This window comes from Camarhynchus parvulus, chromosome 9, assembly GCF_901933205.1.
Source record: "Camarhynchus parvulus chromosome 9, STF_HiC, whole genome shotgun sequence".
Classification (NCBI taxonomy): domain Eukaryota; kingdom Metazoa; phylum Chordata; class Aves; order Passeriformes; family Thraupidae; genus Camarhynchus; species Camarhynchus parvulus.
In genome coordinates, this window is record NC_044579.1 from 8670495 (window position 1) to 8692870 (window position 22376).

General features: G+C 43.7%; 1 protein-coding gene across 1 annotated transcript; it reads left to right on the top strand.

Moving 5' to 3' along the window:
- The first annotated feature begins 916 nt into the window (after nucleotides 1-916).
- Nucleotides 917-20500, top strand: RNPEPL1 (arginyl aminopeptidase like 1). Its single transcript, XM_030954647.1, has 11 exons — nucleotides 917-1702; nucleotides 8128-8268; nucleotides 8924-9075; nucleotides 9523-9639; nucleotides 10805-11040; nucleotides 13321-13434; nucleotides 14460-14572; nucleotides 15270-15378; nucleotides 16766-16993; nucleotides 17267-17409; nucleotides 18081-20500. The coding sequence occupies exons 1-11, from the start codon at nucleotides 983-985 to the stop codon at nucleotides 18351-18353; spliced, it is 2346 nt and encodes a 781-aa protein (XP_030810507.1). The 5' UTR covers nucleotides 917-982; the 3' UTR covers nucleotides 18354-20500.
- Nucleotides 20501-22376: the final 1876 nt, after the last annotated feature.

A 22376-nucleotide genomic window follows, 5' to 3' on the forward strand; every position in this document is an offset into this window, starting at 1 on the left:
TCTGCCCTTTCCCATTTAGGAAGGCAGCAGTAGAGGGTGTGTGATTGATTACCCCGAGTTCTGGGGAAGATAAAATACATTATGTCTGACCTGGGCTCTGGGGCCAGTTTGCAGTGAGAGTTGGAGGCAGGAAACTACGGGCAGCGCAGCTGGGAGAGAAGGGATTTAAAAAACGGGTGTGGGGGGATGCAGGGAGAAGGGAGGTTATTTAGGGTTAGCTGTGAGCTCGATGTGGGGGTGTGACCAGGAGGAGTGAGGAAGCCAAACTAGTTACGGTGGGACGAGGGTGCAAGAATCAGCCCTGCTGGGAGCCGTGGGGTGGAGCTTTTGGGGGTGTTTGTGGTGGAGCTGGGGACGGTGGAAGTGAGGCATTCGGGCGGACAGAGCTGCCTGTGAGGGCACAGCAGTGATTCAAGCGGGCTGTTGTGGCCAATGGCCGTGCCCAGAGCAGGAGTGCTGGGATCGGAGTGTCCGGGCCAGGCCTCGGGGCTGGGCTAGGCGAGAGGAGGGAAGCTCTGCGTGGGCTGCTTAAAGCTGCCCGGCGAAAGGCGCACGGCTGGACGGAGCCGCTGGCGCGCAGGGCGGGCGGCACGCGCGGATACCCACGCCCGTGAGGGAATGAGGGAATGAACGAGTGACCGCGGCTCTCCGGGAGCGTTGCCGGTGTCCGGGGCTGTCCCGGTGCCCGCCCTGTGTCCGGCCGTGCCCCAGGCGAGCCGGGGGCGGGGCGGGTGCGCGCGCAGCGGGCGGGGCGGGGCCGCCCTCGAGCGCCCCTCGGCGCCCCCGCGGCGCCCCCCGGCGGCCGCGCCCGCCGCTGCTCTCCGGCCCGGGCCCTGCGCTCCCTCGGCCGGTCCTTTCCGCCTCCCCTCCCCGCCCCGGCCGCTCCGGCCGCCGGGGCCTCCCTCCCTGCCCGCCCATGGATTTCACATAGCAGCCGCCGCCTCCGCCGCTCCTCCTCCTCCTCCTCCGCCGCCGCCGCTCCATGGCGGCTCCGGCTCCGCGGCCGCCCGGCCTGTGCTGCTGCCGCAAGGGCTCCGCGGCCGGGCCGGAGGCGCCGTCGGCCCCTCCGCCGCCTCCCGAGCCGCCGCCGGACGTGGCGTCGGCGTCCAGCTCGCAGCTCTTCAGCCTGAGGCACCTGCACCTGGGGCTGGAGCTGCGGCCCGAGGCGCGGGCGCTGGCGGGCTGCCTGGTGCTGGAGCTCTGCGCGCTGCGCCCGCAGCCCCGCGCCCTGGTGCTGGACGTGCACCCGGCGCTGCGCGTCCTCTCGGCCGCTTTCCGCCGGGCCGCGGCCGGGGAAGCGCCCTGCGCCTTCGCCTTCCGCCCGCCGAGGCTGCCGCCTCTCCGGCCCCCGCCGCCCCCGCCGCCCTGCCCGCCGCCGCCGCCGCCCTGCGCGCCGCCCTGCGCCGCCAGCCCGCCCGCCACCGCCACCTTCCTCTCGGCGCCCTGCATCGCCGCCGGACCGCTGCCCCCCGTCGCCCCCCCGGGGGACCTGCCCGCCGGCCCCCCGCCCGCCGCCGCCGCCGAGCCGCCGCCGCCGCTGCCCCTCTTCGCCCAGCCGCCCTGCTCCGCCTGCCCGCTCGGCTTCAGGGTGGACCCCTTCACCGACTACGGCTCGTCCCTCACCGTCTCCCTGCCCGCCGCCCTCCAGCCGCACCAGCCCTTCCAGATCATCGTCCGCTATACCACGGCCGACGGCCCCGCCGTGAGTACCGGGCGGGGGTTGGTAACGTAGGAAACCGGGTCCCGGGGCGGCTGGCAGAGCCCTCCCGTGCCGCCCGCACATCTTTGCTCCTGTTCTAAGTGACCGTCGGGGAAGCGCCCCGGCTCCTCAGCAAAGGCGGCGGGAGGTGTCTCAGTGCCAGCCTCTCCGGTCCTGCCCCTGGCCCCATGGCCTGGCAGTGCCAGCCCGCCGGGCAGCAGCATCTGTCCCTGCCCGCAGGGGCTCTCGGCGCTGCCAGCCCCGCCGTCCCCCGCCGCACTCAGCAGCGGTGCCCGTACCGACCCAGCTTCTCTCCCTCCTGTCTTCCCCCATCGCGTGGACCCCTAGGCTATTCATCCCCCCTCACTATAATAATATGAAAGTTTTTCGTTCTTTAAGGACATTGCAGTTGTTGGCGGGGAGAGTGAAAATTTGCAAACTCCTGCCTCGACCCAGTCTTTCAGGATGAATTATGTCATGCACAGTGTAGGAGTTCCCCTGGGGGTTTTGCCAACTGCTAACAAAATCAGGCCTTGCACAGCTAGGCTGGTGTTCCAATGAGCCATGGTCAGGAGCTTTGAGAAGAATGGGTGATTCCAGAGGTTCCTATAAGTTATCTGCTGAAAAAAGGGATGAGAAATGGCCCAAAACACCTCTTTGGATGTAGCCATGGAGGTGCTTCCATGTCTGTGGATTAGCTTTCTTCAGCAGTGAAATGCTTTGTCAATTCTGTCGTTTCTTTTAAACCCCTGGTATTTAGAAGCACTTTATTCCCAGCCTTTTAGGTGCTGCCTATCAGATGTTGTGTTTTTAAGAAGTTATGACCGTGAAAATATGAAGTTCTCCCTGGAACTTCAGTTCTGTTTATTACTTTACAGTCTGTTCAGGTTGGAAATTAAACTGAGGTGATTTTTCATCATGTGGTTCATGAATCTATTTGCAGAGATGTATTTTTATAAGAGTCTTGCAACTTTGTTGCATCTATGCTTCCTAGAGGAATTGTCTCTCGGTCCTCTGATTTGGTGTTGCTGTTGCACTGGTCAAAACCAGTAAAAGTGTGGATCTATTTGGCTTTTACAATATATTTAACAAGAGCAGGAATTGAATAATAAAAGCTTCTCGCAGCACAACCCACAGGAAGTAAGTAGTAGGCCTTTCCTCTTGACAGGAAAGTCTTGCTGATTAGATGTGTTTGCTGGGTGTTCTCTGTCTAATTTTAATACTACATGGAAGATTAGAAAAGGAATTTCATTCTTGGAATGATCTGGGTAGTCTTAATACATTGACTCACTCAGAATAGTGAGTTCCACATGAAGACTTTTATTGACAGAAGTTTCCTGTGACTTTTTAATGTTCTAATCTTTCCCTAGAAGTGCAAAAATGAAGGAAGATTCTGTCACTTCTAAAGTCCAGATCCACTTGAATATTGTTCCTTTTCACCTTTGGAATTCCTGGCTTTGGTATTTCCTTGTACAATACTCTGCCATGTAGCTCACAGTGTGTTCAGAAGATTCCATTCATTATTTTTTTCCCAGGTTTATGAAGAAACCTGTTTCTTTTGTCCCGTCTCTGCCTTGTTTATGGTGAGAAGGCTTTAAAGCTAATTTGGCATTGCTGTGTGCTCTGTAATCGTTCTCAGTCTGGCTGAGCCACGCCTCCCAAAGTACATGATAACATGCTTTCCTCCTCTTGAACAAATTGTTTTATTTTAGGCCAGCCTGTGCTTTCCCCTGCGTTTTGCCAGCCCTGTTGCCAAAGGGGCAGCCTGTCTTGCTGAGTCTATGGAGAAGTGATCTCAGTATGACTGGAATACTGATCTGGCTTTGGGGAATGTGAAAACCACTGGAAGGTTCAGGGTTGATGTGATGTTCATTTAGTCTCACCTTGCATTTATGTGTTGTCTCCTTGGCCCCACACGCAGTCCTGTGTGGATGCTGGAGCAGGACATTTCTTCCATTCCCTCTATTGTTGTCTTGCTCCCCATGGATCAGAGTGAGCTTCATATTCTTTATACTGTTCTTTGAAGTCTGCTTCAGCTGAACTGAAGCTGTAAGGGCTCATGTCAAGATTATTGATGGTCACAGCACTGGGGACATGCACTGCCCTTCCCAAGTGATCCTGGAAAGCAGGAGCAGGCATGCTCACTGACATAAATCCTACCATGTTTGTTCACTCTCTCTTGTAGGTTTTGGCTGGCAGAATATTTGTCCTCGAGTAGCACCTGTTGTAGCCCTTCATGTTCAGCATGCTGAGCTATTTTGTTTGGATCCAAAGCGATTTGGTGCTATTGTAGTGCTCTCTGTCATTGCTGGTTTTTGGCCCAGCCCTGCACTTTAACAGGGATGAGTAACCCATATGCGTATAAGGGTCAAATGGTTTATACTCATGTCTTGTAAATACCCGGGCAGTCACTTTTCTCTGTCAGTGAGGCACAGATTTACAATGTCAGACCTCTCTCTTATAGAAGTTCTATTTTCTTTGGCCATTCTAGGAATGTATTCTCCTTAGGTCAGGGTTCATTTTCTGTGGGACCTTTATCATGCTTGTGGGACCCATAAAACAGTAAATACATGTTACAGTGCAGTGTGAATGTGTTGGCAGTAAGATCAGCAGCAGAGATAGTAGTGTTTAAAATTGGAAACCTGTTGTCTTGATAGACTTGCTTTGAGCCATCTGGACATGTTATTTGACTGTCCTATTATTTCTTATGTGGAGGAAGAAGCCAAGATCTTTGGTTGTTTGATGGACATTGAGCGACAGCTGAGAGATTAAATCTGCCTCTCACAGAGCATTCCAGCTCCCTGTGCTGTTAGGAAACCATATGCTCAGTACATCACCAGTTTCCATCAGAGGCAGGACTGTCACAATCATTGTGTATCACTCCTGGTGTGGGCTGAAGGCACACAGTGATCAGATATATCAGGGACAATAGTCTTGTTCTTCCTCTCCTTCTTCTCCCTCATCCCTTACTTCTTGGTAATACTCTTGTGTGATATTTTCTTTTTTCCTTCCCTAGAGAGAAAAATCTGCACCTATCTCTTGCCCACTGTGTCATTTCTCTGATTTGTCAGTGCACATCTTAACAACAGTGCTATTTTCTTTCCTTAAATGCAAATCCTCCTCTGGGTTCTGGTACAAAAAATGATAACATTTCCTCATCTTCAGGATTTAGCAGAAAGGACAGCTCTCTTTGCAGTGCTAGAAACTTCCCTGTAATTCCTTAGATTTGTCTTGATTCCTCAGTCCTCATAGAATGACTTGCTGCCCAGGTGTGCCTTGGTTCTGTCACGTGCTCTGCATCTCAGGTGTTTTGTTTACTTTGTCATCAGATAGAGCAGCTTGTTTGCCTAGAACAGAAGCTGTGGCTTTGCAGCTCTTCCTGCCACCTTCATCAATAATGCATGTAGAAACATGGAGAGGTTTAAAATTAAAAGAGACTTAGCTAATTGCCTTTGTCATTTGCCAGATTTGGGCAAAAGATTATGATCTAAGTCAATAAAAATTATACTTTTGGCAGGTGTCTTATAAAGTGTGGACTTCTTTGCAGTATGTGGGCAGGGGAAAGCCTGGGCTGCCAAAAGCTTTTGTTCAGCAGAGGAATCATGCAGCAGGTCTTTTTAATTGAAATGCACCACAGAACAGCTTTAATGTGTGAAACAGCTTTCCTGTATACATGAAAAGCTAGGTAAAAATGAAGAGCATGATGATGATGTCATGTGTATTTCCCAAGGGGAAGTGCAGGAGGGATTTGCATGTGGAGTAGATGATACAGCCCCAAATACTGCTCTGTCCCTATGCTCCACCACCTGCCCAGCAGCACCCTGTGCCTCGCACTCCTTTCTGGGATGCTGCTTATACTCATTTTCCCCAGCCCATAGCCCTGCCTCTGTCCAGCAGCATAGCCTGGTCTATTTATATTACAGATCTATTTATATTGTTTCAGGATAACTTTCATCATTGTTCCAAGTGTGTCTGGAAAGAGAGACAGAGGCTTGCCATGTAGTTGCAGACGTTAGAAAACAGGGGAAAAAAATACTTCATCCTCTGCAAATGTTTTCCCTCTTGGCTTGTGGGGCTGGTGTTTCGCTTAACTTCAACCAAATGTCAAATAAAGCAGGACTGGTTGAAAAGAAGTCGTCCTTAATTTATGGAGTTTCTTGTAAACAAGAATCAACTCTTGGTTCCCCTTCCCTTCCTGCTTATGTTTTCCTCCTGCACTGCTCAGGGAGAACTTCCCCTTGTCTCTCTGCTGTAAAGACATTGTCTGTGAGCCCTTTTTCCTTCCTACTCAAGTGTTGCAACTTAGGTGTGGTGGTGCCTTATCTCTCTGTTTTCTTTGTTACCTTCTTCTGTCTCTCAAAAAGCAAAGGAAACAATGTTTTGAAGATGAGTCTCTTCAGCAGGGCCAGCGATAAGATTGGAAGTCAGACTTTGTGATACAAACAAAAGCCACCGATCAGATGAGTTTTTTAAAAGGCATTGGGGCAGAAATTGAAATTTAATTTCTGAGCCTCTTCCCTGGATCGTTAGAAAACTACTACCCTGTATTAAAAACAGCACCTTCATTTTTTTGTAAATGTGTGTTCTGGGTGGAAGTTCCTAGTTATTGGTGTATAATGAGACATATGTCCCCAAATGCCTTCTGGAACAGCTGTCTCTAGTTCCATAATGTGGCATTGCAGACATTATATTCATTGCTGTGAAAAGCAGCTATCCATGAGAAATGTACTGGAAATCTATGTAGGTGCTATGTAAAATGTACTGGAAATGTACTGAAATGTACTGGAAAGCTATGTAGGTGCCCCTGGGCTGTGACCCAGGGCTGTGGGCAGTGCTACACTGACATGTAGCACATGGGTGTGAACAGACAGGGCTCCTCAGAAGTCCTGCTTTAGGCTTGTTTCTGGCCCTACAGGCTTGAAATAGAAGAGGGTAATCTTAAAACAAATTTCAAGAGATTAATTTTACTTTTAGATAAAGGTTTTTAATTTTGCAATGCCTCCCTCCTAAAAAACCCCCAAACATTTGCCAGCAGAAGTGTGAGACTCCATGGGAATAACTGAAAGCTGCTGGCTCTGTTTCCTGTCCTCACCTTTCACTGGTCCCCAGGGGTGCTGCTGCAGTGGGTGATTTGGGAGAGGAGCACACTGGCATCCGAGGAAAAAGGTCTAAAGGCAAGGGAAGAAGATATCAAAAAGTAACCTTATAGGACAGAAGGAGACAGAGAAAACTTTAACTTCCAAAAGTTAACAAGGAGACAGAGTTGTAACATGTTGTTAAAACGTGAGCAGACTTAGTACCCAGGCTTCTCTTCTGTGTTATGTTGCTTTCCCTTGAGGACTAAAACTGAACTAGTATTTGCACTGACTGCTGTTCCCTGATCTCAGATTTATTGGTTGCTTTGATCTAAGAATTCAGCAGACTCAGAAGTTTTATTCCTTGTGCTTGACTGTTTCCAAGACTTCCAGTGGTTCAAATTTTATTGCACATTTCACAATATTTGATATTTTCCATCAGAGTTCAGCTCCAGAGTTCTAGGATTACAAGGAAATCCTTATTTCAAATTGTTCCTACACTTCAAAGTTGGAGGCAGGGAGCACGTGAAAGCACAAACATTTGAAATAGAAAGACCAAAAGGCAAAAAATTGGACTTTTTCTTATTATTCTTAATCTGTTCTAATTATTTGCTGAGTGTCTGACTTGTGATTTATTTGCTGTTTGGTACTGAAAATTGACGTGCTCAGTGGTGTGTTTTGTTGGCTTTTCTTTTGTGACCACCCAGAATCTCCTTATCCATTCTGTAAAAAGGGGCCTCCAGTGTCCTTGACCAGATGTTTCTTACATATACCGACTTTTTTGCATAGTGTCAAAATGTTTGATGCTTCAGCCAGGAGGGCAGTGTCAGGGTCACAGATAATATTGTGTACGCTGTTCAGCTTCAGGGATTTTTGGTTTGTGGATTTGGGTTTATTTTGAGTTGTGTTTTTTTTTTTTTTCTTTTCAGCTTATGTTACCTGACCCCTTCTATTCCTGTTCATATTGAATTATAAACATGGAGATAGCCAGAGTATTCCCTTTGAGAAGAAGGGAGTGGATATTGTGTGGATATTTGTTAGGGATTTGTAATTAACCAAGCAAATTGATATAACAGAAATAGTGAGTGGCTGGAAGTCACCATGTTACATGTCACCAATCAGTGTTCAGACAGTAAGAATTTTTCTGACCATTCCCAGCAAATAAAGCGGAGTAGAAAGATGAATTGTTAGAGATGGAAATGTGCCCTGTGCCAGGTCTTCATCCGGGGAACTAAACAGCTGAGGTGGTGCTTCTCCCCCACAATCCTCTTGATTTCACATTTTGTTTTTGGCAGTTCATCCTTGTCACGCTGTCTGTTTCCCTCATCTCTTCTTCCTGTCCTGTTTCAACAGATCTGGTGGCTGGATCCAGAGCTGACATATGGCAATGCCAAGCCCTTTGTCTTCACACAGGGACACTCAGTGTGTAACCGCTCCTTCTTCCCCTGTTTCGACACCCCTGCAGTGAAATGCACCTACTCAGCTACTGTCAAGGTAAGGGATGCCTGGGGATGGTTCACAGAGCTCTTAGTTCCTGTTAACTTGGGAAAGTGTAGTTACATCATATATTTTTAGCAGTTTACATCTGCTAAAAATATTGTGATTCAGTGTTATAAAGAATACTGAATTTTTTAGGTCTAATTCTGGTTCTTGGGCCAGAATCAGGGTAGTACCACAGAGGTAACTCTGTTGCCTACCATGCTTGGGTCTTGCTTTCCTTGTACTCAATGCTGAAAGAGGAATTGTGAAATAAAAATATGAGAGAGAATTTGGCTGGGCCCCTTCCAATAGTGGTTGTTGATGATGATAATACTCAACTGCATTGTACCAATTTTTGAAAGAAAAAACCCGAAGTCTTTTGAAATCAGCATCAAATAATGTTGCATTTTGTATAGATGAAATAATGTAATATGTGGGTGCTTTTGGGGCAGCTGGCATATAGGAAGAGTAATATCTTTGGTTGGTATGTTTTCATGGATTGGGCAGATTGTGGTATAAAACCTCACAGAAATATTTCATTTTGTGTTATGCAAATGATGATTTTTAATGTACATCATCAGGCATAGATAAAAATGAACCAGAGATGTGTGGTTCAGTCATTCAGCTGTGATTATCTGGTGAGTTGATGTGTATCATGATGGTCTTTCAGGCTCCAGAAGGCATACAGGTGTTGATGAGTGCCACCCAAAGTTCCTATGTAGAAGAGGAAGGTGTATATCAATTTTACATGGAATATCCAGTTCCTGCTTACCTAGTGGCCCTGGTGGCTGGTGACCTCATCCATGCAGACATAGGTCCAAGGTAAGATTTGCAGTGAGTGCAGTGAGTTCATTCTGCATTTTATGTCTCTGTACAGTGCTTCATACTGTAAAGTAGCAAGGATGTTGAGTCATTGAAAAGGGAACAGTTGGGTTCATGAGCTGTGAGCACGGAGAAAATTTGAAGTGTAGTTGGATATAAAGAAATTCATGGCAGTGCACTGGCAAAGATATAGTCCTCTTCCATAAATATTGCCTGCTGTTCCCTGAAGTCATTACAGCTGCTTTCTCATTGCCTTGTTGAATGGATTTTTGGTTACCTCTTGCCACGTTCCATGGAGCATTAGTCTAGGAGGGCCCAGGTCTGATGGGAGGTCTCCTTGCTCTATTACCATACATGGAAGTGTGGTAAGCAGTCAGGCTATTTTTTTTTTTTAAGAGATAATTCAGTTTGCTGAAGTATCACCTGATATTTTCTGTTTTCTGACAGGAGCAGAGTGTGGGCAGAGCCTTGCCTGCTGCCAACAGCCATCAGCAAACTTTCTGGCATTGTGGAACGCTGGTTGACTGCTGCAGAGAGTCTGTATGGCCCCTATATATGGGGAAGGTGAGTTTAATCAGTCTCCTGGGAATGTGCAATGGGAACAAAATAAAACAGTATTGAGAAATGATCATGCTTTCTCTCTATAGCAGGGCAAACTAGCATTTCAGCTGGCAGCATTGTCGTAGATGAAAACAGACTCTGGAGTTTTGTCTCCACAAGTGGCAGAAAGGATCGTGGAGGCATGGAGGTGTTGTAGCTGGTTTGCAGTGGAAACATTCACTGTTTTGAACTGGAGGTTTCTAAACAGTGGATCTTTCCTGAGGAATGAGGGTTTTCATACTACAGTGTTTTGTGACGTAAGTCCAGCACTGGGCCAGACATCATTTAAAATGTACAGTTGTTTTACTTATCTCATTTATTTCTGCATTTATTGTGGCACGCCTGAGAATACTGAAAATCTCAGTATAGACTCATTGAAAGTCCAAGTCCCCCAAACCAACATTAATAGCTCTTGAAAAGCTTGACTATATATTAAAAAAGAGTGGTTTTGGGAGAATGCTTGCCTCTTTGGATGGGAGAAAATGTTTACAAAGGTTTCCTATATTTCTTTGCTAAAGGTAAGCAGGAAGATCGCCTTGTTGTTGATTTAACAAGTATTGCTTGGAATAATCTGAGAACAGGGCCCAGTGTGCCAGTGCTGATCACTGGTAAAGAAATTTAGAAAACAAAACAAATATTACTATTGTGTTCCCAAGCAGACAGATTAAAGTTATTTTGATGATACTACATGTGTAGGAAATCAATTCCTTCATTGACAGCTTCCTAGCCTCACTCATTCCTGGGGGCCTCTGGGGACTCAACACTGTGTTACACTTCTGTTTATAGTGAAACAGTTTTTGTGGCTCCCAGATATACAACTTGTGATGAGTTTGTGCGTGTGAAGGGAGCACAATGCTTCTTTTGATGACATCAAAAGACTATCAAGTCTTTACATCCAAACATAAGCAGGTCCTTGGCCAACAAAATAAATTGTGATCCTCTGATCAGAATTAGGCACCACTGATATAGAAAGTTTGCTCCTGAAGTCACAAGAAGGTCTCAGGAGAACCTTCCCAAAAGAAAGAAAGAAAAATGTTACTGTGTCTTCTGAAAACAGATAATGTTACTGTGTGTCTTCTAGCTGCAATTTGCTCATTTCCTTTCTTCTTTCTTCTCTCCCTAATTTTAGATATGACATTGTTTTTCTTCCTCCTTCCTTCCCTATTGTTGCCATGGAAAACCCATGCCTGACCTTCATCATCTCTTCCATTCTGGAGAGCGATGAGTTTTTGATCATTGACGTCATTCATGAAGTTGCCCACAGCTGGTTTGGGAACGCGGTCACCAACGCCACGTGGGAGGAGATGTGGCTGAGCGAGGGCCTGGCCACCTACGCGCAGCGCCGCATCACCACCGAGACCTACGGTACAGCTCCAGAACTCCTCCTCGTGCTCCTTCTTACCATAACTCTGAGCTGCCTGCTTGGAGTAATTGCCTTGGAAGCTCAGAAGTCTGTAGGGAGCTGGTTTTCAGTTAGGCTTTGTTTTATTTCTGGAACTCACCCACACACAGCCCCAAAGTTTGTGTTGAACATGTTGCATACTTAGAGTTTGACGTTGTCTTGGCTTTAGTGGGCTCAATACCAGATATGGTACCAGGGGCTTTGAGTGAGGTATGTTAGCATAATGCTGTGGGGACTTGGAACTACTGTTGGGTACCAGGCAGGTGCTGATATGTCAGAGCAAGGTCAGCAGAGGATGCTTCAGAGAAAGATGTAAGAAAACTTTTCACAGTTACATTGTGAAATAACTGTCCTCTGAACAAATGTCCTTTTAATTCTGATCAGTTAGTAGCTATCTACTGTTAAAAAGAATGGTGGCAGTAACATTAAAAAAATGTGCAGATTTATGTAGCTGTTTATGTGCTGGAGGCTTCCTGCAGGATTGTAAGCCCTGCCTTTGCTTGTGTCAGTGAATTTCACAGGTCAGTTTTATGGTGCTGTTTTTAGAATATATAAGTAGTAAATTATTTCTCTTTCTTTTAAGTTTAATTGGCTTGTTATTGAAGTGAATAATGGGAATGTATGCTTTTCTAGTTTGTCCTGTTATGTTCTTAAAAGCCAGCTCCATGTGTTTTCTCAAGCATCCAATGTAAACAATCTTAGAAAAGTTCCTAGAAATCTTGACAGCAAAAATGTTTAGAAGAAAGCATTTGTTTTTATTCATGTATATTGTTTTTGGACCTGAACTGATGACAAGTTTAGGCGAAGAAGTGCTCTGAGCATCTATGGAGATGTTACAATGCTTATAATATATCTTTGAAAGCTGTTTTATATTGAGTAATTCTCAGTGAGTAGTACTGTCCTAAGTCACATTATGCATGGCAGTAATGTGGGTAGGTCAGCAGATATCAACCTGTTCATCATCTTAGTCTGTTCCATCCAACACAGAACAAAATCCTTGCTGATTTTGGTCTATTCTCTAGGACTGGTTGTTTCAAGAAACATTTGCTGGGAAACTAAAAAACGTCTTTCCCTGTGCAATTCTTTAGTAAACTCTTTCTCCATTCTCTTTTGTTTCCAAGAGACCTTTGATCTAAATCTTACCCTTTCTGACATAATTTCTGGAGTCCTTTCTGTTGATAGTAAATAGGCATCTTTGCAATGATATTGTTTAGGGAAATTTGAGTCCACTGACTACCGCTCCTCTTGGATCTTGCTTAATTCTCCTCTCTGTAGCTTGAAGTAATTGCCCTTAACACTAGTTACCCTAGTTCTTGCTTTCCCCTGGGAAGCAGGTCCACTTCCTTCTCTGCTCATACAGGTTCTCCTGTTTTCCAGATATATCCTGGTTGTTAATTCACATTTGGATTCGGGTGTTACATTGAGACTCTGAGGTTGTATCTATGTAACAAACCCTATCTTCAGGTTAAAAACTCAGCAAAGACGGCAAAAATTTTAATATTTATGGATGTTAAGTATTTTCTGAATCTGAAAATCCATTTTCTGCAGCTTCTAATGTCTGCAACGGCATAGGAAAGATCTCTTGACTTGGTAATGTAATACAGCTAGTTTGGTTTGAAAGCGTGGAATGCTCTACGTTGCAGTTAGGGAGAAAGAGGAGCTTACCCAGTCACAAAGGGTAAAAAGTCCTAATGAGAGCAAGGTGAAATACTTAGGGCAAAAAACAGGTAGGATGATAGATAAAGCTTTAAAATATACACAGGATCTATAATACAATAACCAAATCAAATTCTTTTCTCTTTCCACTCAAGAGGTGACATTTGCTTAGTAAGATCCTTGGCACTGAGTACGGAATTGTGTTTACTATTCTACCAGTGACAGTATGCTTTTATAGCACTTGATTGCTCCCTAAAAGTTACCTGTACAATACTTTTTTCAGTGCTGCCCTCCTTATCTTGCAAGAACTGATGAGGTGATGTGAAGGATGTAAATTTTAGCATAGTTTTTTGCAGCCTGATGCATGATCAGAGTGAGGAAATACACTGGGTTAGGCTCTGACTTCCATTACTAATTACAAGGATGTTCTGCACTCAAGTTCCTCTGCCATTACATTACTGTGATTCTGTCTCACTGTTCTGTCTTTTGCACCTGCAGCAGCTTTTAGTTTGTCCCTGTGCCAGTCCTGCACAGATCAGCTTTTGCTGATCATTTTCCCACAACTAACAAGTTACTTTCTGGGGTAGGAGCTGCCTTCACATGTTTGGAGACTGCATTCCGCCTCGATGCTCTCCACAGACAGATGAAGCTCCTTGGAGAAGACAACCCGGTCAGCAAGCTTCAGGTTAAACTGGAGCCAGGTATTGCTTTTGGCTGAGGCTGCTCTACACAAAATTATACACCTCTCTATATCCATGGTGGAATAGTGACAAAAAAATGACTAATATTTACATATCTCTTTTGAAAAAAATATTTGTTTGTAAACCAGTCTAAAAAAAAGTAAGGAAGTTTTGCTTTCAAGCTTTTTTCAAGGTTGGGTAACTCATCTTTATAGATATTGTTCTGTGTAAGAACAGACTTACTGAGTAGAAAGAATGTGAAAAACTGAATTGAAAGCTGTGTGGGTTTGCAATTCTGGATATGTAAAATAAAGTATTTAAAATGGAAATATTTGGAAACATAATATAAAATCCTCTGCTATTCAGTGTTCCTCTCTTTATGTGTTCATGTAAGAACTGTATATGTATTTAGCATGCAGATAAACAGGTACTTGCTTTAAGTTGAGCTGTGCAGAGGCTGTTTGGTTATTCCCTGAGCCAGATGCATGACTGCACTCCAGATTTACCTGTCTTCTTCACTGGTAGTTCTCTAGTTCTGTGGTCACAGTTGGGTGGGTGAAGCTGTCTTCTATCTAGATGATATTTAAAACAACCTAAAATGCAAGTGGAGATGATATTGGAGTCAAATGGAATGGAAAAGCATGTGTAAAAGCCTGAAGAAAGGAGCAAGTAGTGATTACCTTTTATTGATATCTTTGAAAATTTGTGGTATGGTAATTCCCAGAACCTGGCACTGAAAAAAGAAAAAATAATTTGTTTCCAAGTTCCAGATCTGTTTTCAGTGACCTCTAGTTTGAAGTGACTTATTCCATTGGGAGTTACTACTTACCTTACAATGACTGATTTAAAAAAACTATTATGCTTTCAGGCTGTGTCTTTGGATTGCATCTATTTCTTTACTGCAGTAACTTAAATGTACTGACAACAAGCTTAGTTTTTATTAAGTCACTATGTCTCACCTTGGTGATCTCTAAAGAGTCTGTATAACTCAGAAGGGCTGGAAATCACTCTCCTCATTAGTTTCTTATCATGATGTCTTCTTTCAGGTGTAAATCCCAGTAATTTAATGAACCTCTTTACCTATGAGAAAGGCTACTGCTTTGTTTACTACCTGTCCCAGCTCTGTGGTGACCCCAGACACTTTGACTCCTTCCTAAGAGTGAGTGTAAATATGTGTTTTCTTGAGATTTAGAGCTGATTTTTTGTTGTTGTTGTTTGGGGTTTTTTTCCCAGATTCTTTCACTGTGGCTAATTGTTAAGGGTAAAGTTGAATACAAGTGTGTCAGAGATGGAGGAAAGTTGTGGGCCTGACAACTTATTTGAATCTTTGTACAAGATTGCTGAGATTCTGAGCTCATGAGGTGCTAGATACAGAGTAGTAGTATATATTTGTTATCTCTTGTTCTGTGCTCCAAGTAATTAGAAAGCTGTTCCAGCACAGATTGTGTGTGACTGGAAAGATGTGACTTGATTCACTACTAAAAAGTGATAACTTGGGTTTTTCTACCCAGGGTGACAAAGGGTATGGGTTACTGTATTGGGGCAGGTTGGTGCCTGGAAGCACACTTTGAAAACCTATGGAAAATTGTCAGCTACTGCCTTATTTTGGAAGAGGAAAATGAAATGTTACTGAGCTGTCAATGTATTTGCAGCTACTCTTTCTTCTTGTTCTTTTATTTAACTGGGTGAGGAGGGAGAATATTTTTCTTCATTTTTTTTAAACCTTCAAATAATTGTTCCTACTCTTATGCTTGTATTTTTTTGTTGTTGTTGTTACTATTGTGGCATGGAGTGATTCTACATCAAAAGGAAACTGTCTTGCTCCTAATCACAATTTGAATGTTTTACTATTTTAGGCCTACATTGAGAAGTATAAATTTACCAGTGTTGTGGCTCAAGATCTTCTGGATTCCTTCCTGAATTTTTTTCCGGAGCTGAAAGAGCAATGTGTTGAGAGCAAAGCAGGTTGGAGATTTACTAAGTTAACTGTAAACACTGTAGAAAACCTAGATGATGAATTTTGTGCTTGGCTTGGAGGATGCACAGGGAAATGCTAAGGCAAACAAAATAGTTCAGCAACAACCAGATGTTCTTGACAGAATTTGTGGCTACTGCTTCTACACTGGGGAAAGAGAACCTCTGAAACTGCTGACGATTTTGACATTAATTAGCTGAGTGTCCCTTCGTTAACTTTCTCATTAACTCACCTTTCACTCTGCAGACAGAAGGATCAGTGCTTGTGAGATTTACACATGCTTAAATGCAGTGAAGAGGTGAACACACTTTGAAATTTCACCTATTTCAATAACAGAAAGCATGCTTTGAGAACTGTAACTTCCCCAAGATCCTGCCCATACATACAAAATATCTTCCAGAATGTTTCACTTTCCCTTATATTCCCTATTTATAGCTGTTGGTGGATTTGTGGAAGGTCTGTGGCCTCCCAGGTGCTTATTATCTCACTTTCTTAAAGAAATGAGACTCATGTTATCCTGCCATGTGTCCATCCCTGTGAATAGCGATTGAGCCCATTGGACAGTTTAAAGCAGACCAGCAGAGTACAGCTCTTAAGGGTACTGGGTGCCTGCAGGCTTTGTAGAGAGGAAACTGCCTGTGGAGATGAGAGAGTTTTCTGTGGGAAAAGCTGCAGCATGAGCTCAGCAGTTCTGTGTTTTATTTGGCCCACTGGTAGGCTATGAGTTAACCACAGAAGTTGCTAATTTTTGCCTGGCTAATATTCAGGGGATGCTGAAGGTAGGAGTTTTAGCGTAGATGGTGTGGAACAGGAAGTATTGCCATGGATTAGAAAAGTACAGAGGTGGTAAAAGGTCAAGAGGAGCAGCTCTTCTGGAAAGCAGGCTCTGCTGCTTGTGAAGAAACTTTTTTTTTAAATTGGTTGCATAAATAAATATAAATTGCTTGGGTTTATTGGTGGGTAGGAGGAGTTTAGTCATCCCTCTCACCTCCTTTTTTCTATAAAATGGGTTTTCTCCATATTTGTCAGTCTTCCTCAAAATTCTGAGAGAGAAGTGCAGGCACACAAATATTAGAGCATAATTTGAACATAGGTACTTGTCAGCCTGGCTACCTTAAGAACATGTATGTTTCTTGTACTTACTGTACTGCTGAGCTCTAGAAAACTCACAGTGAGGTTTGGAGCAGTGTTGCTAGCACTCTTCCAGGTGTTCCATAGGCTATCCCAATGAGGCTGCTAAGACTGTTGTGTCACTATAACTATTGGTTGCTGTTGTTACAACCTCCCTTAGCTATGCTAGAAGAGGTCCTGAACTTTGAGGCAGCCAAGCCACCTGCAGAGATCTCTGCTCCACATTTTTGGTGCTCCTCATTCCAGGACTGGAGTTTGAACGTTGGCTCAATGCTACAGGACCTCCGTTAGCTGAGCCAGACTTATCTCAGGGATCCAGTCTGACCAGACCAGTGGAGACACTCTTCAAACTCTGGACCACAGAGCCTCTGGACTCTGTTGCTGCTGCCAGCAGTGTTGACCTCACTAAGTGGAGAACGTTCCAAACTGTGCTTTTCCTGGACAGATTGCTGGATGGATCACCACTGCCACATGGTGAGTACTCTTTCCAGGATAGTAGAAAATTATCCCTGGAATAATTGATTGAATTCTAAAGATCCTTGCCTCTGGTTGACATTATAATTCATGTAAAGTCAGGTCGATGTCCCAGGCCATGTCACAGAGGGACTGGAATAGGAGATCTTCAAAAGTCTTTCTCAGCCCAACTGATTCTATGATTCTGTGATTTGATGAGTTGTTATTATCTGATGTCCCTCAAAATTGACAAAATAGGTCATAGTTCTTTCTCTGTGTATGTGCTCTCTTCAGAGGTGATAAAAAAGCTCTCGGAATGTTACTCCTCTCAGCTGGACTCCATGAATGCAGAAATCCGTATCCGCTGGTTGCAGATTGTAGTCCGAAATGACTATTACCCAGACCTTTACAAAGTCCGTCGCTTCTTGGAAAACCAGGTACTAACTGCTGGATTAAACTCACTGCACCTCTCAGTGCATGAGACATGTGCATGAGACATGCGACGTGAAAGACCTTGGAACTTCTGCTTCCTGGCCAAGTGTAGCCCAGGTGTGTTGCGAAGGGGCTGAGCATGGCTCACCTGCTAGTGGTGGGGAGGAATGGGCAGATGTAATTTCAAATGCCTCCAGATAATCTCTGCTTTTCTAGCCTGGCTCAATACCCTTGTCCCAGCTCTGGCCCATGCATTTTATGTATTGCTTTGCAGCAGCTCTGGCTTTTCCAGACCACAAGTTTTTGCACTACTAAATCATGTGATTATTTGAATATTTACACTTCAAGCAAGGCTAGGGCTCATCGAGTTCTTTTCAGTAGTTATTGTGCTGGAGCAAAAGGTTAATGCATGTGTTCAGTGTGGCCTCCTCTATTTGGCCTTTAAAAATAGTTCTGTTATTTGTGGAAGTAGCTCAGTCTCAGAGAGCAGATTTTTTTTTATTACCATTCATAAAAATCCTTGCATCCGACTTAGAATAGACTCATCTGTCTTTTGAAGAAATGTGTTGCTTGTCTCCAGTCTGAAGTTACTCAGGGCTTTTGGAGTGTAGCTGTAGAAGAGCTGAATTTCTTGACTTTATTGAAATGTTTTTATCTTGTTTTCCTTTTTTTGTAGATGTCTCGGATGTACACAATTCCACTTTACGAGGACCTTTGCACTGGCACTCTCAAGTCTTTTGCCTTAGAAATTTTTTACCAGACCCAAAACCAGCTGCACCCCAATTTGCGGAAAACGATCCAGCAGATCTTATCCCAGGGCTTGAATCCACTTCCTGCCATAGACACTACAGCAGTCACTACAGACACACCAGCAATGGTGCTTGAGGACAAAGTCTCAGAGGCCACAAATGGTGCCATTTCACTCAGGGATGTCAACGTGTCTGCTTAGATCACCAGTTCATGCCAGCCATGAAGCTTGAAAATGGGGACAGGAACAGAGGAAAGATACCAAGCGTTGCCTCCTTTCCCTCAGCCTTGCAGCTGCAGTGTGTTGTAACTGGATTTCTCTCCCAAAACACAAAGCAAATGTGCCTTCAAGTATCCAGTGTGTAGTACTGCCAGGTTTCAGAGATCTCCACCAGCTGTGTGACGAATATTTTGATTCAGTTTTTACTGGGCAGGGACTCCTGGGCTGTTGCTTCTCCATGGAAAGTGGATAGTTCCCTTTCCTGAGGCTCTTCTGGATGGTTTCTTCAGATTTGTTGTTTGGTGGGAGGGTGTTCTTTTTCTTCTTATTTTTTCTTTTTTTTTGTCTGAGGCCACTGAGGCTGTGGAGTATGTCCTACTTGCTGTGTGTATGTTGCTGGGGAGTATGTATGTGTCAAGCTGTCATTGTCCTAATATTTGGGCTAAAGTTCTGCAAAGGAGAGACTCAGGAATTGTTAGTGGCAGCAAACATGTTTTCATGTTATGCTCCTTCCTGTGACAGAGGTATTGTGATTTGGGAGGAAGGGGACTAATGCTTAAATGAGAAACTAATTTTAAATAGCTCCCGTTCCCCCCTGCCCATAGGTGGCTAAATAATAATAATAATAATAATGATGATGCTCTTTATATATATTAAGAAATATATAAAAAAGAACAGGGAAACATTATGATGGATTTGAAATCCTTCTGCTAACCCTACCCTCAGTTTTCCCTTTGCACTTGATGGGACAAGCAATAAAGAAATGTGTAGGCTTGAATTTTCAAAGTTAAAATTAGGTTCCCAAATGCCATCAATTCTGGTACTAGCTGGATGCCTAAATCTTTTTAACTGTTTTGACAAGTCTAGCTGCAATCTTTGCTAGTGTGTCAGGATGTGTGGCACATGCATCAGATGCACTCTGTGTCTTCTATTCTGTCCTTTTGGAGGAATTACCAAGACCTGTAATTTTTTTAAGATCCCCAGCATATCTTGGCTTGTAGGTCAGCCATGAAAATATCCATGCGAAGATTTTACTGCCTTGAATAATGTTTGCCTGAGTAACAGTGGCCCTGTCATACAATAATCTGAGGGAAGCACCATCTTTCTGGATGTGAAACTTTTAAATCCCACTTTATCCAAGTCTGTTTTCTGACTTATGGTGGGAGTAAGGTGCCATTTCATTTCCCTGACATGCTGTTTCACTGGCCAGCCATGTAACATGGGAAGACACTGTCTTCCCTCTGTGCTGTTAGGTCTCAGGAAGCCAAGGGTAACATGTCCTGGGGTATTGCAGAGTACAGGCGATGGTTCTTAGACTCTGTGCCACAAACTTTTTAACATGTGGGTACCTGTGTGCTCTCTGTGAGCTTCCACAAGGCATCTCTGAGCTGATGCATCACCAGGATAGTATGAACAAAAGGCAAAACATTTGGAAAAGACTTGGTTAACAGAGATGTGAGAGAGAAATTGTTTTATACTTCAGGGCAAATTTTAGCCCTGCTATGGGGATCTACCTAGATAGGAAGAGGAGGAAATTTGGGAGAGCTTTGTTTTCTTCACCAAAAGTATCTGTTTACACCCATGTGTGGATGAGGACTTAGGTGCTGTTACTGGATCTGCATTTTCTGGCTTTAAATTAATTTGGACTTCACCATAGCCTTAGCCTGGGCTGAACTGGGATAAAGCAATAATAAACTCAGGCCTCTGTAGTGCTTCATTAGTTTTAAAAATGGGCCATCAGCATTTTTGGGCTTCAGAACTCCAAGCTCTGCTCTTTGCTCCTTGAATGGGATTATCTTTTAAATTCTGTTTTGTTTTCCCAGAAAGGATGGAGAATGATGTTTTCTACACAAATCTCTTTCCTTTTCATTTGTTGTTCTATTGAAAGAGATTTATACAAGCTGACTTTACACTTCCAGAGCTGCCGCTGTTGGTGCTGCGTCTCCTGGACCCCACTGCCAGCAGCGGCAGCCTGGTCGAGACCAGGAACCACTAGCATTTTTTGGAATCACGGGCCTCTGTTCTAACATATTTTATTTAGTGGGAGAATGTTTGTGACCCTGGTGGGAATTTTTCATTTACATGGATGCCTTATGATGATTGTCAAATTAAACTAAGCTTTGTGACAAGTTCAGCCTTTTGGGAAGTTTTTTGGTGTCCCTGCTCTAGCTGTGTGGAAAAGCTAACTTGGTACATTGTCTTTGTTTTGTTCTTTCCTGGGATGCAGCATAGAGGGAGTTTGGAAGCTCTTTCAAAGCCACACAGGAAGGTGCTGGAGAGGTGGCAAAAGCAAACAATCAAAAATAAATATTATCTATTGTTACGAGAACTGACTGAAATACATCAGATCAGCTCTGTGTTTGCTTAGACACCCATCAGAGCAAGGAAATGCTGGCTGAACTGAGCAGACTGTTTCCTGGTTAAAGAATACAAGATGTATGTTAGTGTTTCTGCTCTATCTCTGCAAGATCCCATCAAATGGCTTTTGACCTAGAATTTATTTTCTGAAACACTGAAGCAGAGCGAGATTTTTTGAACATATTCCATGCATCCACCTCCAGGTACTTCTGTTTCTCCTGTGAGTGAGGAGTGCATTTTTTATTTCGTAGAGACAAAAAAATGGCAGCAAATTTGTGGAGATAAGCCTTCCTTTCATTGACAGAAAATAAATTGATGCTTCAGGCTACTTGCTATCTTGATTTGTAGTAGACTTCACATTGACAGGCAAATTAGACTGTGATTAAATAGAACTATTTGCCTTATCTTTGGTACATTCATTTCTGATCCATTTAAGTCAGATTAGATATCAAATGGGTTTTATTCAAACAGATGCTAAGAGATCGGGTTATCTTTTTTTATTTTGAAAATGAAAACTATTACTTTATTTCATTGCAGCTTTGAGCAGGGCACCAGAGGATGTAGAAATATCACTTGTGGGAAAGCTCTGAAGAACCAGCTGTTTAATAGAATGGAATATTTCTGACAATTTTTTTAGCATTTCATAGCCACGTTGGTTGATACATTCAATATATTCTTGCTAGATACAATATACTGTGTTAAGTGTCAGTAATTTTGGCGTCATGTTACATTGCAACATTTTAACCACAAACGCTATCAACCAAGAACAATTCTATCAAGTATCCCAAACATTCTTCTTCAGCTAAAACTCTTTTATGTTCTTGCACTGCAGTGACCTTGGTCATTACCTTTTTTGGATAGCACAGGACCTTCTGTACTAAGCTCTGTGCTGCACAATTCACTTAGGTCAAGTACACTTCTTCAGTCTGTTCTCCCTGTTTGTCCAAAGATTGAACAACACAATACAGTCAACTCACTAAAATCACATCACATTTTTCACACTTTTTACTATAGATTGATAAAAGCTGAAAGCCATTTTGACCACAATATCACTTGGTGTACAAGAGAAACCATACTAGAAATCACTGTGTGAGATTTATCAAGCCACTGTTCTCTGAGACACAGAATTATTGTCAATTGTGAGGACACAGTTTGACACTGATTTTGTTGAAGCCCCAAGAAAATTGGTTTAGCTGTTGATTACATGCATTCCTGAAATGCATACCTAACGTCTAGTTTGGATTTGTCTACTTTTATCTTCCAGCTCTGGAAACTACTGCTTTGTTTGTGAAAGTTAAACTACTTACTCACATATAAACTACTTACCTCTTTCTCATGTAAGTACTTTTTAATTCTGAAAAAAACAGATTGATTGGTCTGTTACTGCAAGCTGTCTTCCACAACTTCGTGTTATGATTTTGCTTGGGTGAAGCATGATGTTTCAACATCCTTTTAAAGTGGAAATTGCACATTGTTTCTCAAAAATTACCTCAATTGCTGTTGTATATTCCACATCAACTTTAAAAGAATTTTTTACTAATATTGTCCATTCATCCTTTTTTTTCCCATTAATAACAGTAGTAATTTGGGCACCTGTTAACATATGTCTTACCTGGACATGAGAACCTTTTAAAAATAAAGGGAGTA

What these genes read in the sequence shown, in the direction of transcription:
- RNPEPL1 (XM_030954647.1), top strand. Translation starts at nt 983, where the DNA reads ATGGCGGCTCCGGCTCCGCGGCCGCCCGGCCTGTGCTGCTGCCGCAAG. An exon ending in ACTTTGACTCCTTCCTAAGA is followed by an intron (nt 14,573 to 15,269) that starts GTGAGTGTAAAT and finishes TTACTATTTTAG; the next exon opens with GCCTACATTGAGAAGTATAA. An exon ending in ATGTGTTGAGAGCAAAGCAG is followed by an intron (nt 15,379 to 16,765) that starts GTTGGAGATTTA and finishes TCCTCATTCCAG; the next exon opens with GACTGGAGTTTGAACGTTGG.